The sequence below is a fragment of the Mastomys coucha genome, unplaced genomic scaffold, assembly GCF_008632895.1.
Source record: "Mastomys coucha isolate ucsf_1 unplaced genomic scaffold, UCSF_Mcou_1 pScaffold6, whole genome shotgun sequence".
Taxonomy (NCBI): domain Eukaryota; kingdom Metazoa; phylum Chordata; class Mammalia; order Rodentia; family Muridae; genus Mastomys; species Mastomys coucha.
This window is the reverse complement of record NW_022196912.1, coordinates 79,980,316-79,998,681: the sequence shown is the minus strand read 5'-3', so window position 1 is coordinate 79,998,681 and position 18,366 is coordinate 79,980,316. Positions and strand designations below refer to the sequence as shown.

Here is an 18,366-nt window from a genome sequence, read left to right as displayed (position 1 = left end):
GTATTGAAGTTTCTTGCTGCTTCTGTGAACTCCAGGTGATTGGATGCATGTGCTGAGGCAAGACCCAAGGAGGATCTGTAATGTTTGGAGGGTATAAATAGAACTCGCTGGACAGTGACAGCAGCTGAGCTAGGCATGCTTATAGAGCTAGTTGTGTAAAGTTTGTGAGTCTCATGTCTTCGCAGATCTTCCCTTCGTTGGGAGAAGCACAGCTGAGAACTTCTCCTGGCATCCCGACAGGCCCCATCTGCTGACAGTTGAAGCCTGGCTGTGTCTCCTAGGTCGTGACACTGCTGGGTTATACAAACCATAGTTACAAGGCCCCATGCCCACCAATAAAATGAACTCAGCAGTATTTAAGGAGAATTTCATTTCGTATTGCCTTGTCTGGGTATTTTCTGCCTTTCTGGTCTCTGTTGCTTGTTTATGGTTTCTGACTTTGTTTTCATGGGTTTTGCTTTTCTGTGTACATGTGTTTCCTTTGTTTTTTTAATTTCTTGTTCTGGTTTAGGTTTTTTTTTTTTTTGGTTGTTGTTGTTATTGTGGTTTTGCCAATTTGTTTTAAAAACATAAAGAAAGAAGAAGTGGATATGGATTGGTTGGGAGGCGGGGAGAATCTGGGAGAAGACCAAGGAGAGGGAACAGTGACTAGAATATAACTGCATGAAAAAAATTTATTTTCACTGAAAAAAAAATTCAAGTTTAAGTGGACTCAAACCTAGGGTTTTTGGCTCAATGTCTTAAACCAGAACAACATGTCACTGTTTCTTTGAAATAATTTCATATAACTTACCTTTAGTTCCATCCATGATTCCAGAAAGAAAGAAATATAATGATCGCATTCCCATTTGCTGCAGTAACTCATAACCATGATATAAGCTAATGCAGATAGCAAAGTCTCCTTCAAGTATTATGCCTTGCTGAATTCCCTGGAAGAAACATGTCAAATTTAAACAGAGAAGAAATGGTAATACCTACTCCATGCCATTGTCACTGTAACACAATAAGGTTCAGATGACCATCTACACTGGTCATAACTTGACGGTCCTACCGAGTGTCACATGACAGGGTGTGGCTACGTAAGTATCATGTAGTTTCCACATAAAGCCCATCCCTTAAAAACGGAATCAACAGGAAACTGGTATTTATTATTTTTCTTCATAGGTAGATTATTTGCAATATTTCAGCTGACTGTGTATCCTTTTAAAGCCATTACTAATTACCTACCATAGGTCAACACTGCGGCAACTATGTGAGTTATGATGGAAATGGAAAATAGCTGGATAGACTTGTTCTCATGAAGGACAAGTACTTTGTTTTGTTAATTTCTCCCTCTTTGTGTGTGAGTGTGTGTATACCATAGAGTCTTGCCTGTGATATGGCACATCTGTATTCCCAGCACTCCTATGGCAAAATGGAAGGTAGAGGCTGGTGGCCAACTAGCCTGGAGTATGCACGGAAGCATCACAAATAAGACCCTGCCTCAACAAAGAGAATGATGGGAATAAACGGAGGCACATGTGCCCAAACTCATACATATATAACATAAATTAATTAAACATAAGCTACATAAGTCATACCTAAATTCTCTCTTAAAATACTTTAAATGCATTTATCGTGTGTGTGTGTGTGTGTGTGTGTGTGTGTGTGTGTGTGTGTGTACGCGCGCGCGCATTTCCTGCTACTCCTTTTGTTTGAGATACAGTCTCACACTCTTCCCCAAGTTGTTTTGTGAACTGATAGTAGTCCTCTTACCTCAGGTTCCCCAGGGCAAGAATAACAAATGTGAACTCATAGGATCAATGGTGAGGAGGACACAACATCTGTCCCAACACCAGGAGTAAATGGAACCAACAGGACTCAGGCACTCAGGAACTCCACCAGCCCAGTGGCATGGGTTCCTTCCTGTCTGTCTGGGCTGGTGCTCTGAGCAGACCTTGGGTGCAAACTCTGCAGTGAGTCCCATAAGTACCCACAGGAAGCTCTACCCTCAGGCATTCTAGAATCACAAGATCTCAAAACAGCTTGACCCTGAGGAGTTCTGAAACATCCAGGATCACAGGTAGGACAGGCCCCAGTCAGATTTAGCCAGGGTAGGTAGCACTATAGATAACCAGATGTCTGGAAGCAAGCTTAAGAATATAAGCAACAGAAACCAAGGTTACTTGGCATCATCAGAACCCAATTCTCCCACCATAGCAAGTCCTGGACACACCATCATACCAGAAGAGCAAGATTCAGATCTAAAATCACTTCCACGACTTTAAGAAGGACATAACTCTCTTAAAGAAGTACAGGAGAACAGGCAATCAACTAGAAGCCCTTAACGAGGAAACACAAAAACCCCTTAAAGAACTATAAGAAAACACAATCAAACAGGTGAAGGAAATGAACAAAACCATCCAGGATCTAAAAATGGAAATAGAAACAATAAAGAAATCACAAAGGGAGACAACCCTGGAGTTAGAAAACCTAGGAAAGAGATCAGGAGACATAGATGCAAGCATCACCAACAGAATACAAGAGATAGAAGAAAGAATCTCAGGGGCAGAAGACACCTTAGAAAACATTGACACAACAGTCAAAGAAATGCAAAAGGCAAAGAGCTCCTAACCCAAAACATCCAGAAAAGAAATTCCTCCCATCACACAATAATCGAAACACCAAATGCACTAAACAAAGAAAGAATTTTAAAAGCAGTAAGGGGAAAAAGGTCAAGTAACATATAAAGGCAGGTCTATCAAAATTACACCAGACTTCTCACCAGAGACTATGAAAGCTAGAAGATCCTGGGCAGATGTCATACAGACCCTACAGGAACACAAATGCCAACCCAGGCTACTATACCCAGCAAAACTCTCAATTACCATAGATGGAAAAAACAAGATATTCCATGACAAAACAAAATTTACACAAGATCTTTCCACAAATCTAGCCCTATAAAGGACAATAGATGAAAAAAACCAACATAAGGAACAAAACTACACCCTAGAAGAAGCAAGAAAGTAATCTTTCAACAAACCCACACAAACTTAATTCCACCTCTAACAACAACAGTAACAGGAAATAACAATTACTTTTTCTTAATATTTCTTAATATAAAAATTAATATTACCAGCCGAGCAGTGGTGGTACACACCTTTAATCCCAGTACTTGGGAGGCAGAGGCAGGCGGATTTCTGAGTTTGAGGTTAGCCTGGTGTACAGAGTGAGTTTCAGGACAGCCAGGTCTATACAGAGAAACCCTGTCTCGAAAAAACAAACAAACAAACAAACAAACAAGAAAATTAATATTACCAACATATGCTAATTGATTGAAATTCAAAAGTATGGGAATCAGAAATTAGCTATCATCTGGTAGTCTCTCTAATTTGGTAATTGGAGAAATAGGTCCAATATTGTACAATCCATATACACTTTCTGCTTGTTTATACATGACAGTGTCTTGCTGTGTACCACATAAGGGTCTTGAAATCATGCTTCACCTATCTCAGCCTCTCTATTAGTAGGATTGTTTATTTGATGTTTTTACACTATACTATGATTTTCAGAACAGCTTACATATTTCTATATTATTTATATAGCCAAAAGAAAAGTAAACAATTAACTTAGGAGGTGGCTTGTAAGGGAACAACAAAGAGTGAGACTGAATGCCTTGCTTGATGTTTGTAACTATTGCATCAAGTTTGAAGAAAAGGACTTTGTAAGTTACTCTTTCTCTGAGATGAATGCTTTTCCAAACTATCACAGCCAATGAACCAGATTCTTACCCTCACCTAATGTCTGTGCCACCCTCCAAGCAGAACCACTGTTCATTGAAACAGTTGGTGAATGACTTTATGGATAGACCATCTTAATGCACACACCATTTCTTAAATGAATGTAACCTGTTCTCTGTGAGAATGAGGACAATCACTCCAGTCAAATAGCTTTGACCATGGCAGGAAATCTGTATCTAAAATTCATGCCTACAATTCATTTCTTGGCGCAGCAGAACTGTCAACTCTCAGCTTAGCTACGATAGGGGTAAAATCCTTGGTGATGTGAGGGTCATTGAAATACAGCCTTATTACAATGAACTCCAATGTCTAAAAATTGTTCTTATTTTGGGCTTGTACCACAGTAAGAGCCAAGATTTTAAGTTCTACTAATAACAAAACAAACAAACAAAAAGACTTCATATATTTATGTCCATTTAAAAAAAACTAGTAGTGATGTATTATTTTAAAATATACAGTTAAGATGTTTGGAGTTATTTCAAATTTATATTGAGAAAAACATATGTATTTTCAGTATTGCTATAGGCAAGGATCTACATAGGACTGTACAATTGATTGTTGTTTTATATCAAACAACTTTTTTAATACTCATTTTTATTGCTATAATATTTTATAAATTTTAAAGAATATGACAAAAAAACCCCAAAAGGTATTGCAGGTATTGAAGGGGGGTCTCTGGGAGGAGTTGAGGTACAAAAGGGAAAGAAGAATGTGATGTAATTCTATTTACTTACAATATATTTTTAAATGTTAACAAAATGAGACAAATTGAAATTATATTTTTTCTCATCATAATGCAATAAAGCTTAAATCAATAAAAACAAAAAAAACAAAAAAGAAATGTGAACCAACACACTTTCAATAAATTGCATGTAAACTCTTACTGAATTAACTAATATATACCTAAGAAATTATCTTACTGAATTAATTAATATATATCTAAATTATTATTAGATTTTACCCAGTGCTTAGTAAAGATTTAGTAAGTCAACAAAATTTATTTAAAAATACATACCACAGCTGGGCAGCACTCCCAGCACTTGGGAGGCAGAGGCAGGCAGATCTCTGAGTTCAAGGCCAGCCTGGTCTACAGAGTGAGTTCCAGGACAGCCAGAGTTACACAGAGAAACCCTGTCTCAAAAAAACAAAACAAAAAAACTCAAAACAAAACAAAAAAAAATACATACCATAATATTTGGGGATGGGTTTTTCCTAAATTGATCTCTTGCCAGAATTATCTGGTATTTTGTTAGATTGGGAATGTCTCTTTTCATCAAAACATTTCTCTGAACCAAAGAGCTGGCAAATGTTTCCAAAATCTGCAAATTTAAAAGAAATTTAGCTCAAGTTTATTTTTAAGTCCTTTTTCAAATACAATGATGTTATCACATACTTATAAGTATGTGTTAAGAGTTCTATATTTAATGAAATATACTATGAAAATAATTTTTAAACACAAGACATCAAAATTCTAAAGCATTGGCATTTATATCCAATCCACCTAAAAGTGAGCAGAAACATAAATTCAACTATAATTTAAGAGCATATCTACTTCTTTTCCAGCACTCAGGGTTGAACCCACTGTCTTACAGAAGAAAGGCACAAGCATGTGCTCTATCACTGATCAGCACCCAAGCCTATTTCTTTCTTTTCTTTTTCCTTCTTTCCCTCCCTCTGTCCCCATAGTGGCAGGTGCTCACTATGTAGCCCTGGCTTGCCACAATAACATCATGTAGACCAAGCTGGAACTCACAGAGATTTACCTGCCTCTGTCTCTCAAGAGCTGGGAGTAAAGGTCTGTGTGACCATGCCTGGCCTAATAGCTTATTTCTAAATCAGGACAAGCCCAAATTTGAGGAAAGAGAAACTTCATCTCTTAGTGGGATAAGTGGGAGAAAAATGGAAACCATTCTTAATCAGTGAGGATGAAGATTTGAAAACACATGGTTCTTTTCCTAGGAGACAGACAGAATGTCTTTGAAAATAAAATAGTAGTATACTAGCTTCTCAATGGCTGCAATACTGGCATTTGGTAATTGGGCCAGGGAATCCCTTGTTATGGATGCGTATTCTGTACACTGCAGGATGTCAGTCACTTCCTGGCCCCTTTACAACAGGAGTAGTAGTAACTGCACACTAGGCCCCCTTTCTCCCCTGTCCCCCTGCTCCCAGTTAAAGCAATAACAAAAGTGCAGTACACTGCTATCACCTGAGTGGGGATTCCGTTTGAGAACCATATTATAAGAATATTCTAAAGAAACTACTGCTAGCACCCAAGAGGCAGGAGGAAAAGGCAGATCTCGGTGAATCCAAGGCCAGCCTGGTCTACATAGTACGTTCTAGGATAGGCAGAGAGACCTTGTCTCAAACAGAAAAAGAAACTTCTGGCTGAATTATGGATACACTGACTTTGTGAAAATTCAGAGCCACAGTTTGTGTGCAATGCTACTTATATACATCTATGCATATGTGCATTTCATAGTGTGGTCCAAAAGTTCACTTAAAAAACATACAATCTGCTCAGGAGGCCTCAACCCTAGACGAAGAACTATAGGCAACTAAGGAGTACGGACAGCGCCAAAAGAGCCTTCCCCATGGAAGAGCACACTAGCTGCTTGTATAATACAAACTGGTCAGCTTTCAAGGCACTATACAGACTGAGCAGGATATGGCCATGTATTTAGGAATACACATACATGTACAAGCACACACACTCACCAGGAATGTTTCCACACCCCTTGGAGAGGGCAAAAAGGTCCTTGTGTGTTACCTCCCACTTCAGCCCAGCCATCCTCATTCTGACATTCTGACAGTCTGTGCTTGGAAGCTACTAGCTCACCTGGGGAGCTAAACGAAAGCTCTCTGCAGACTATCAGTTCTCCTTTGAAGTAGCTGCCTGGAAGTCCACCCACCGAGATACTAAACACCCACTGCCTGAAGACATCCAAGTTGCTGAGGACTTTGGCAACTGACCCAAACTACAGTGTTTATGTTATGCAAACATCATGTAACCTAGAGATTTGGTTTCTGTTTTATTTTCGTGTGACTATAAAAACCCTGGCCTCTATAAGTAAAGTTGGAACCTTGATTGGAATATTTCGATTTGGTGTTCATTATTTCTCTTGCATTTCTAACCCTTTATTTCAGGTCCTTGTTTCCTCTCCTGAGAGAACACAGTTCGTGCAGTTTCACTTGTGCACACACATATGCGCTAGAGGAGCCAGGAAGTTAAACACACAGCTGTTCCCTCAAATGGGAGCCGATCTTAGCCTGTTCTCCCAGAATGCAGGGGAACAATGCAGTTGACAACCTGGTGATCCTTTGCTGTCGAATGAGCTGGTCTCCACCTGGATCTCCCCAGATTTATGCTTTATCAGACCCTTTCCCACTAAAACCTTGAGACTTCTAGGCCATCAAATTCATCCTTGTGAGAGATGTCAACAGCCTAAGTGACTTCTCTGTTATCTTAGGGCCACGCCGAATCCTGACTCCTATGGGCTATGGGTTATGTATGCCTCAGTCATTCTTCCTAGACCCTTGAGCATTGTTTCTAAGACAACCAGAAGCCATATGTAGTTTGTAAACATGTCTTAACCTTTATTGTACTCATGGGTCTGAGTGAATTGTTATGTAAAAACTTGTTTCGATACTTGAGGTGTACTTAAATATGGCAAAAATAAACAAGCTAATGTCAGACTCCTGAAGTATTAGCCAAGCACAGGTTACTAAAATCGGACTAAACAGAGTTTTAGTCTTCCCTCACCCAGATGTTTCCCTGTGGAGGTATAAAGCTTTCAGGGACTGCCCACCATTCCTGTAATCTAATACTCAGGAGGATGGGGAAGGGGTTCACAAGTTTGAATTCAGCCTAGGCTACATGGAAGAAAAAAACCAATAAAGCCCAGAGTCATCTAGATGTATGTTCACTAGGTACCCAGAGGCAATCCCAGCACCACCACGGCCAGTGTACGGCTATTTGTTTCACGAATGCCCATTTTTGTAAACAAAAAAATGGCTCAGTACATATGAAAACAGGGCTGACTGACCTACCAAAGTTTCAATCTCAGAGATGTTTTTCAACTTTATAATTATAATGAAATGAGGGGCTGGAGTGATGACTCAGCAGTTAAGAGCACTGACTACTCTTCTAAAGGTCATGAGTTCAAATCTCAGTAACCACATGGTGGCTCACAACAATCTGATGCCCTCTTCTGGTGTGTCTGAAGACAGCTACAATGTACTTATATATAATAAATGAATAAATCTTTAAAAAATTATAATGAAATGAAATGCTGCATGTATATACTCTATGAAGTACAGCATAACCTTTACTATACTCTGAGATCATTCCATTACCAGCTTACTTATCAGAACCCCAAGCTGATGAAAATAGCTTACCTGGATGTACGTCTTTTGAATGGCACCTAGTTCTTCCCCAAGAGGAACAACGAGCTTCTCCACTCTCCTTTCATGAGAGTAAGGCAAAATGTCAGGAGAATCCTCCGAGCGAAGCTCTATCTTCCCAATCAGTAGGTTAGTAATCACCTGTTGCACAGCCTGTACAGAAACAGTGAGGGATAAGTTAGAGAGCATGCTCACTTATAAATCTGAAGCTAGCCTAAGCTACAGACAAGACACCCTGTATCAAAAACATAATGATATAATAATAAATGAATATATGATGTAATATCTTTCTGAGGTAAATTTCACTCACTTAACACATATAGTGGGACTTAGATCTACTGTGTCAGAAGACCACAGCCCTGACACTATGATCAGTAGTTAAGAAAAGAAACAAGTTCCAGTCTGTCTGGGCAGGTGCCCTGAGCAGACTTGGGCGCAAACTCTGCAGCCAGTCCCACAGCATCCAGAGGTGGCTCCTCTCCCAGGCACTTTGATCCGCCCAGGATCAGAGGATCGGAGGTAAGGAGGACACATCTGTCCCAACACTGGGACCCAGGCACACAGGAACTCCACCGGCTCAGTGGCTCAGGTTGCTTCCTGTCTGTCTGGGCCAGTGACCTGAGCAGACCTTGGGCACAAACTCTACAGGGAGTCCCATAATTCCCAGAGGAAGCTGTACTCCCAGGTGCTCTAACGGGCCCAGGATCACAGGATCCCAGAATGACAGGATCCCAGAGACAGCTTGACTCCAAGGAGTTCTGACACAATCAGGATCACAGGAAAGACAGGCCCCAGTCAGATTTAGCCAGGGAAGGTAGCACTAGAGATAACCAGATGGTGGGAGGCAAGCTTAAGAACATAAGCAACAAAAACTAAGGTTCCCTGGCATCATCAGAACCGAATTCTCCCACATAGCAAGTCCTGGACACACCATCACACTGGAAAAGCAAGATTCACATCTAAAATCACTTCTCACGATGATGATACAGGACTTTAGGACACCCTTAAAGAAATACAGGAGAACACAGGCAATCAACTAGAAGCTCTTAAAGAGGAAACATAAAAACCCCTTAAAGAACTACAAGAAAACACAATCAAACAGGTGAAGGAAATGAACAAAACCATCCAGGATCTAAAAATGGAAATAGAAACAATAAAGAAATCACAAAGGGAGACAACCCTGGAGATAGAAAGCCTAGGAAAGAAATCAGGAGTCATAGATGCAAGCATCACCAACAGAATACAAGAGATAGAAGAGAGAATCTCAGGGGCAGAAGACACCATAGAAAACATTGACACAACAGTCAAAGAAAATGCAAAAAGCAAAAAGTTCCTAACCCAAAACATCCAGGAAATCCAGGACGCACTGAGAAGACCAAACCTAAGGATAATAGGTATAGAAGAGAGTTTAGACTCCCAATGTAATGGTCAGTAAATATGTTCAACAAAATTATAGAAGAAAACTTCCCTAACCTAAAGAAAGAGATGCCTATGAACATACAAGAAGCCTGCAGAACTCCAAATAGACTGGACCAGAAAAGAAATTCCTCCAGTCAAATAGCTTTGACCATAGCAGGAAGTCTGTATCCAAAACTCGTGCCTACAATTCATTCCTTGGCAGCAGAACTGTCAACTCTTAGCTTAGCTACTATGGAGGTAAAATCCTTTGTTGATGTGAGGGTCACTGAAGTACAGCCTTATTACAATGAAATCCAATGACTAAAAATTATTCTTATTTTGGGCTTGTACCATAGTAAAAGCCAAGATTTTAAGCTCTACTAAAAACAAAACAAACAAACAAAAAGACTTTATCTATTTTTGTTCATTTAAAAAAACACTATGCCGGGCGTGGTGGCGCACACCTTTAATCCCAGCACTTGGGAGGCAGAGGCAGGTGGATTTCTGAGTTCGAGGCCAGCCTTGTCTACAGAGTGAGTTCCAGGATAGCCAAGGCTACACAGAGAAACCCTGTCTCAAACAAACAAAACAAACAAACAAAAAAAACCTAGTAGTGATGTATTATTTGTATTTTCAGTATTGCTGTAGACAAGCATCTACATAAGACTGTACAATTGATTGTTGTTTTATATCAAACAACTTTTATAATACTCATTAATATTGTTATAATATTTTACAAATTTTAAAGAATATGACCAAAAAAGGTATTGTAGGTATTGGGGGGGGTCCTCTGGGAGGAGTTGGGGTACAAAAGGGAAACAAGAATGTGATTTAATTCTACTTACTTAAAATATGTTTTTAAATGTTAACAAATTCAGATAAATTGAAATCATGTATCTTTTCTCATCATAATACAATAAAACTTAAATCAATTAAAAAAAAAGAAAAGAAAAGAAACAAGTCCGTCCTGTGGCTGCAACCACATGCCTGGCAGGGCCTCAAGGCCTAGGGCCACTTGGGCTTTGTACAAAGTTTTAACCCAGACATGAGCTACAAAGTAATACTCTATCTCACAAACATAAAACAAAACAGAAGGAATTCCAACTTAGTTTTACTCAAAAAATCCTCTCAGGTAAGAACCACACCTTAGGGTTTGGAAAGATGGCTCAATGGTTAAGAGAACTGTCTGTCCTTCCAAAGGATCCAGGTTCAGCTCCCAGCACCCACATGACAGTTCACAACTGTCTGTAACTCTAGTTCCAGAGGATCCGACACCCTCCTCTGGCTTCTCTAGGCACCAGGTATGCACAAGGTGCATACCTGACATAGACAGAGGCAAGACATTTATACAGCTAAAATAATAAAATACCTTTTCAAAATCAATCTCCTCTCAATTACCTTTGTATACCCAAGCCTTAGCATAGGACAAATGCACCCACTATACTGTATGAAGTCCATGGATCTGAGTACCACATTTACACCATTTCATAAAATTGAGGCTTTCAGCTGGATGGCAGTGGCAGTGGCGGTGGTGGCGGCAGTGGCGCACACCTTTAATCCGTGTACTCAATAGGCAGAGGCAGGTGGTTCAAGGCCAGCCTGGCCGATAGAGTGAGTTTCAGGACAGACAGCCAGGACTACACAGAGAACCCATGTCTTGAAAAACCAAAGCCAACCAACTAAACAAACAAAATTAAGGCTTTCGTTTATTATTATCTACTATCTATTATCAGGGCCTTATTGTGTAGCTCTGGCCAGCCTGGAACTCACTGCATAGACCGGGTCGACCTTAGACTCACTGAGATCTGCTTGCTTCTGCTTCCCTAGTGCTGGAACTAAAGGCATGTACAGAAGTATACATATAAAAAAATACTTTATAGATTTCAGTCACTCAACAATATTCTTGTTTTTGCTCAATATTTATTTATTTAGAGATAGTGTCATTTTAGCTAGGTTGGCCTGGATCTCAATGTATAACCCTGGGTGGCCTCAAACTAGAGGCAATGATCTTGTGCTAGGCCAGAAAGTGCTGGGATCACAACTGTGAGCTACCATACCACCTCAACTAATATCTGGGAAAATTCCATAGACCAGGCATTTGGTTAGCAATAATCTATTGGTAAAATGGGCTTAACTACTGTTGTATGTATTTATAGTTTAGTTGGGGCGGAAAGATAAGTTTTTAAAAAGGCAGCTTATAATGAATTTTAAATTAAGAAGAAGCAATAGGGCTGGAAAGATGAGTCAGTGGTTAAGACTGCTTGCTATAAAGGCATGAAGACCTCCATCTGGGTCCAAGTAAAGGTTACTTTAAAAACTAAGACGCTGGATGTGACTGTATGTACATTATTACAACCCAGTACTGTAGGAGCAGAGACAGGGAGACCAGAGGAGTCCTGGGCTGGATGGCTACCAGCCTACATCTAGGTTAAATGACAAGCCCTGTATCAAAGGAGGTGGGTAATAGAGCTAGATGCCTGCCCCTCTCCTGTGGGCTCTGTGTTTGAGCACAAGCAAGAACACCACTTATACACACGTTCACACACAGAAATAATCGAAAGAAAAATCAACATGACAAGGAAAGTTGGCTTTTGATAATTTAGTTAAAATAGATCTTTAAAAGGGTATATTTAAGCATTAATAAAGAGGAGAAGAAGAGATGCAATTTCTACTTGTCATGAAGACTATGTATGAAGTATGGAATTACCAAAGGATAAAAACAAGATTATGCACAGAGGGAAAAAAAGAGGCTTGCAGTGTGTCAGAGGTAAAGCAGCCTTAGAAAACATCAGCAGATGAAGACCACACTACTAATAAATCAGGATGTTGTGTAATAAAATTCAGAATCTGACTAGGGGATTAGGGTATTGCTTAAGTAGCAAACTGCATGCACAGCGTGAAGTTCAGGTTCAATTACTTGTACTAAGTGGGGAAAGTCTGCATTTTTTACTAGTGCCCAAAGAGAAATGGTTGATTCCATGGCCAGAGCAGAAAAAACAAAAAACAAAAAATAAAAACAACCCACTATTTTGTCATACCAGGGGGTAAGAAATGCCTTTAAAAATATCAGATGGTAGCCAGGCAATGGTGGCACACGCCTTTAATCCCAGCACTTGGGAGGCAGAGGCAAGCAGATTTCTAAGATCGAGGCTAGCCTAGTCTACAGAGTGAGTTCCAGGTCAGCCAGGGCTACACAGAGAAACCCTGTCTAGAAAAAAAAAAAAATCAGATGGTGTAGTGTGGTGTGTGATGTGTGGTATGGTATGATGTGTGTTGTAGTATGTGTGGTGATGTGTGGTGTGGTGTTTAATGTGTGGTGTGATGTTGTAGTGTTGTGTGTGTTGTAGTGTGGTGTGGTGTGGTATCGTGTAGTGTGGTGTATGATGTGTGGTGTGATGTGGTTAGGGTTAGGTGTGGTGTGGTGGTACATGTCTAACAGACACAGGAGCCATTTCAAAATGTTCCCAATGGGCAAAGCTAGGACAACTGGCAACAAAATAATGCCTGATTTAGTCCACAGAAAAACAACAAATATGCACTAGTGTATATGAACATAAGTAAATGAAGAAGTAAACAGTTTTGAGAGAACCCTGGTCTTTACTGCAGAGATCATACAGCACATGCCATCTTAGACTAGGAACACATTGCAGTGGTGGATACTTGCCCTAGCAGGTACGACTTGGGTTCATCCCCAGCACAGCATTCCTTTGGCCTCGCGATTGCAAGTCTATAGGCCCAGGATTCAGGAAGACAGGAGGAGCAAGAGTTCAAGGTCACCTTCAGTTACGTAGTGAGATCAAGGCCATCCTGAACTACATAAAGCCCTTTATCAAAAACTAAAAAAAAACTAAGAAACTAGGGAAAGGAAGGAAGAAATGACAAAGCTTAAATGTTAAAGAAATAACTGCTGCAGCTAGAACTGAAACTAGATGCTGGAGTAGGATGTGTGCATGCTTTCAGTGACTCACCTCCACAAGGTAAGAAAGGGAAGTTTACAACACAGAAGACCAGAACTTTAACCAGTCCAATCAAGAGCATGCATTCCTAGCTGGCCTATGCTGAGAAAGGTTCTACTTCATTTCTAGAATACCACAAAAGTACCAGACAAACCCAAGCTGCGTGACATTCTACAAAACAGCTCATGCTTACAGTCAGTGCTGGAGAGATGGATCCGCGCTTATGAGCACTAGCTGTTCTTCCAGAAGACTGGGGTTCAATTCCCAACACCCACAGGGCAACTTACAACTGGATGTAACTCCTGTTCCAGCGGATCAGACACCCTCACACAGACATACTAAATAAATTATTTTTTTTAAATAAGGCATATAGTCCTGGGAAGTAAGACTTAACTATCATCACATCTTGGATGGGAATAAATAAGGGACATCTTATTTAACCAAAGTAGGATTTTTGATCACAATGCAGAGTGCAAAAAAACATCATGGGGGTGGTATGTGTGAGGACATACTGGAAAAACTCAGTAAGATGTGCAGAGGAGGTATTATTTTGTCCTTTTAATACTGTGGTTTAAATTTATAGTTATACCAATACTAACACCAGGAAAAGCAAGGTGAAAGTCATATAAACATTTTATATCTTCTACAAATTATCGTGATGGCAAAAATTGTGAAAAATCAAACTTAAAAACAAACAAACAAGTGATCAATCAAACAAAAATACATAGCTAGGCCCTTAAGGTGGCACAGGCTTACAACCTGAGATGCTCAGGAGGGTAAGGCAAGGATCGGGCCTGCCTAGGGAGACCGTGGCTCAATAAATACTAAAAAAGAGGCTAGGACCTCAGAAAAGCTCAGGCATAGCATGCTTGGCTCTGCATTCAAGGCCCAGACCAGCTGCTGCAGGCTCAGGCCTGCAGTCATAACCAAGCTGGAGGCTGAGGTACGATGATCCCTTGAGCAAGTTGAAGTCCTGCCTGGCAACATGACCAGAACCAGTCTCCAAAAAGGAAAGAAGAGAAGGGAGTCGGGAGAAAAAGAAGGAGGGACAGATGCTACTACTGTAAAGAAACTTCTACAATTGTGCAGATGTCCTCAAGCCACACCAGGGAAACACTAAATTGGAAAACTGATCTGGCCCCATGTAAAAATTTGCATTTCCTTTCACAAAATAAATAGAAAGTCACGGTACTTACCTTAATATCACTACCTGGAGTGGCACTAAGAGCCAAGATTCGAAAGTGATTGGTATATTTGACCAGTTCCCTGACAACCTTAAAAAAAAAAAAAAAAAAAAGGACTTTAATTTCATCTGCTCAAGGTAAAAATAATAGTGGTTCAATTAGGGCTGGAGAGATGGCTCAGTGGTTAAGAGCACTGACTGCTCTTCCAAAGGTCCCGAGTTAAAATCCCAGCAACCACATGGTGGCTCACAACCATCCCTAGCACCCTCTTCTGGGGTCTCTGAAGGCAGCTACAATGTAATTAGATATAACAAATAAATAAATCTAAAAAGAAAAAAAAGTAGTTCAATTAAACAAGGCATTACGTTTGGTCTTTTATAGTTAGGCCTCCATTGATATACTGATAGCCTGGTGTATGGAACTGCCACCAATCACTCTATGCCAGAAACAAATGACTTAGATTCAATGATACTCAAACTGTATCTTGACCAATGATCAAACATATTATTCAAGGTTTTTTTGTTTTGTTTTTTTTAACAAATGATTAGTCCTTTATCTAAATGAATATATATCTATATGTATACCTGTGTGCCAGAAGAGAGCATCAGATCCCAGCAGAGATGGTTTTGAGCCACCATGGTTTCTGGGAATTGAACTCCACACCTGTGGAAGAGCAGTCAGTGCTCTTAACCACGGAGCCATCTCTTCAGCCCCATTTAAAGTTTTTTGTTTTTTTTTTTTCCCCCGAGACAGGGTTTTTCTGTGTAGCTCTGGCTGTCCTGGAACTCACTCTGTAGACCAGGCTGGCCTTGAACTCAGAAATCCACCTGTCTCTGCCTCCCAAGTGCTGGGATTAAAGGTGTGCACCAGCACCGCCCGGCTAAAGTATTTTTTTAAAGATGCTAGACACCACATATAAAGGCATACTATTATACACAAAGCAGACCTCAGCAGAATTACTCCAATTAAGAACAAAAAAGTTAAGAAAACAGCAGAGAGTTGGGTGTGGTTAGCACATGCCTATCAGACAGAGGCCTGCAGAGCTCTGGGAGTTCAAGACCAGCCTGGTCTACGTAGTGAATTCCAGGCTAGCAAAGCTACATAGAGAGATGCTCACAAAAGAAAAAAGAGAAAGAAAGAAAGAAAGGAAGAAGGAAATAAAGAGGAAAAGAGAAAAGAAAAGGAAAAAAGCAGCAAACACAGATCTAAATGGACAAGGGAGATTTCCCATCACCCTCTGTTCTGACAGAGTGAATGCAAGGCTTTTATAATCACACTAGCAATATTTCCCATCACCGAGAATTATTCCCCCAAATGCCCCTTAACAATATATGCGTCCTGTACAAAACAGCATTTGACAAAATGATTACCTGGCAGTAAGCATAGTTCCCAAGAGCCTTATGAGCTTCATCCACCACAAGGCACTTCACATGGGCAGCAGGAACAGCCCCTCTAGTAAGGTCATTTACCATGACCTGAGGTGTCAGGAAAAGAACCCTCCTGCTGGACCATATCTCCTTCCTGTTAACAGCTTGAGTTGAACCTGTGAATAAAAGTTATGGCAGAGCAGGGTGTGGTGGCAGTCCCCCGGAACCCCAGGACTCTGGAGCTTGACGTAGGGTAACTGTAAGTTCAAGGCTAGCTTGCTCTACCCATGGGGTTCCAGGGCAGCCAAGGCATACAGCCAGACTGTGTCTAAAAACAAAACAGAAGAGACAGACAGCAAGACAGCGAACGCTCGGAAACTTCAGACCATAATCTATAGACATAAATAAATAGTCTGGCTACTTTTCTGAATACATTCATGCTCTGGTACTCTACTTACAGGGAGAACAATTGGACAATCTTAATGCTACACCCTGGAGCTGTGATGCAACCCAAGGGTCAAAGGCGACTTTTGTCTAAGACTGGAACTACAATGTCTTTAAATAATGCCTACCGAAGAATATAAGGTCTGAGGAGTAGCAAATTCTTCAACGGGGAAATCTTTCTTGGGAAGGATGCTAAGAAATATGTTTAGCATCCTCCCACACACTCACCCACAAATGTTTCAAAACAATGGCAATTTACAAGACACCTCTGAAGGTAACTAGAGAAAGTCTATGCATCAGACTGGGCTTTGCTACAGACAGACGATGTTCTTTGAGAATGTAAGAAGAACACATCTGCGTTGGTAGTTCTGCCTGCACAGTTTATTTCCACAAGAGCCAGCCTTTCCCCGGGAGTCTAGTTTTTCTCAAGATACCTGTCATTTCAGCCATGTGAGACTGTGGAATACCCATCACGTGGAAGCAGGCTTCCATCTGCTGTGTCACCAGGGGCTTCGTGGGTGCCATGAAAACCACCTTGCCAGAAGGGTACCAGCGGTAGAAATTATACATGACCACGGCGGCAATAAAGGTCTTCCCCAGCCCGGTGGGCAGGCACACCAGGGTGTTGCAGAACAGCGCGGTCCGGGAGATGTCCAGCTGGTAGTCGCGCACGGGGCAATTGGTGGGGTAGATCCACAGGGCTCCCGCAGCCGCGCAGAAGCCGCCATCCTCGGGATCCAGCTGCCGCTCAGCCTCGTACGCCGCCACTAGCAGCACCTCGTCGTCCTCGTCCTCCTCCGGCAGCGCCTCCGCCACCGCGGGCGAGCGCGGCTGGCCGCAGCCCGGAACGCCGGCGCCGGCGCCTCGCACGAGGCTCGGGCCCCACGTCTGGAAGAGCGTTCTCTGCCGTCCGCTCATGGTGCCCAGCAGCAGCGGAGCTCCGCTGAGGAACCCGCTCGGACCGCAGCGCAACTGCCGCGACCCGGACGCCCATGAGTCTCCCGCCAGCGACACAGTGGAACCCCGGGGGCGGGACTGGCCTCAGCCCGTCGGGTTGAAGAACCCGCCGCCGGTGTTGCGACGGGAAGATGATTGGTTGCCATTCCGGAAACCAGCTGGAACGCATGCGTATTGTGTGGAGTGGGCGGGTGTCTGGATGAAGCGTCCTGGAGAGTTTTGTTTTGTTTTGTTTTGCTTGTTTTCGTTTTTTTTTTACCCTTCCCTCCCTCGAGCCGGCCTAAAGGCAATCTCAAACCTGGCGAGGTGGCTCTAGCCTGAGGTGGAAGTCTGGAGAATCAGGAAGTCAAGATCATCCTTGGCTACCAGAGTTTCCAGACCAAGAGTAACTTAAGTTAATAGAATGTAGTTTTTGCTCTGCTGCAAATGAGGTGTCACTGCTAACGTGATACAGCATACAGTGTTAAGATACATAACTTTGTAATCCCGGGGCAAGCATTCATTCATTCATTGGTGACCGTAACATGATTGAAGCAAAAGTAGAGTTGAATAATGAATATTTTTCTCCATCTATGCTGAGAAGATGCAGTCTTGGGTTACAAATGGTAGTTTTGGTGTTTTGTCTGTCTAAAGAAAGTGAATGTGCTCTGGTCCTGTATTCATTGAGAAACTAAAACAAACACATTTTTGTCCTGGGATTTCTTTTTCTGTTTTCCTCCATATGTTTTTGTTTCGCACAGGATCTTACTCTGAGGCCCACTCTGGCTTGGAACACAGCAAGATGGTCTTGAGCTGGCCAATGTCCTGCCTCATCTTGTAAGGGGCTATACAGGCTCCTAACTGCTACAGGCATACACTTCGTATCTTTTTTTTTTTT

At 41.5% G+C, this 18,366-nt stretch overlaps 1 protein-coding gene across 1 annotated transcript in view; it reads right to left on the bottom strand.

Moving 5' to 3' along the window:
* Nucleotides 1–17,545, bottom strand: part of Fancm (FA complementation group M) — a 62,209-nt gene extending 44,664 nt beyond the window's left edge. The window contains 6 exon segments of the mRNA XM_031355445.1: nucleotides 794–929; nucleotides 4,967–5,098; nucleotides 8,178–8,336; nucleotides 14,734–14,811; nucleotides 16,092–16,264; nucleotides 16,967–17,545. Of these exon segments, the coding sequence (XP_031211305.1) occupies nucleotides 794–929; nucleotides 4,967–5,098; nucleotides 8,178–8,336; nucleotides 14,734–14,811; nucleotides 16,092–16,264; nucleotides 16,967–17,450 (1,162 nt within the window). The 5' untranslated portion in view covers nucleotides 17,451–17,545.
* Nucleotides 17,546–18,366: the final 821 nt, after the last annotated feature.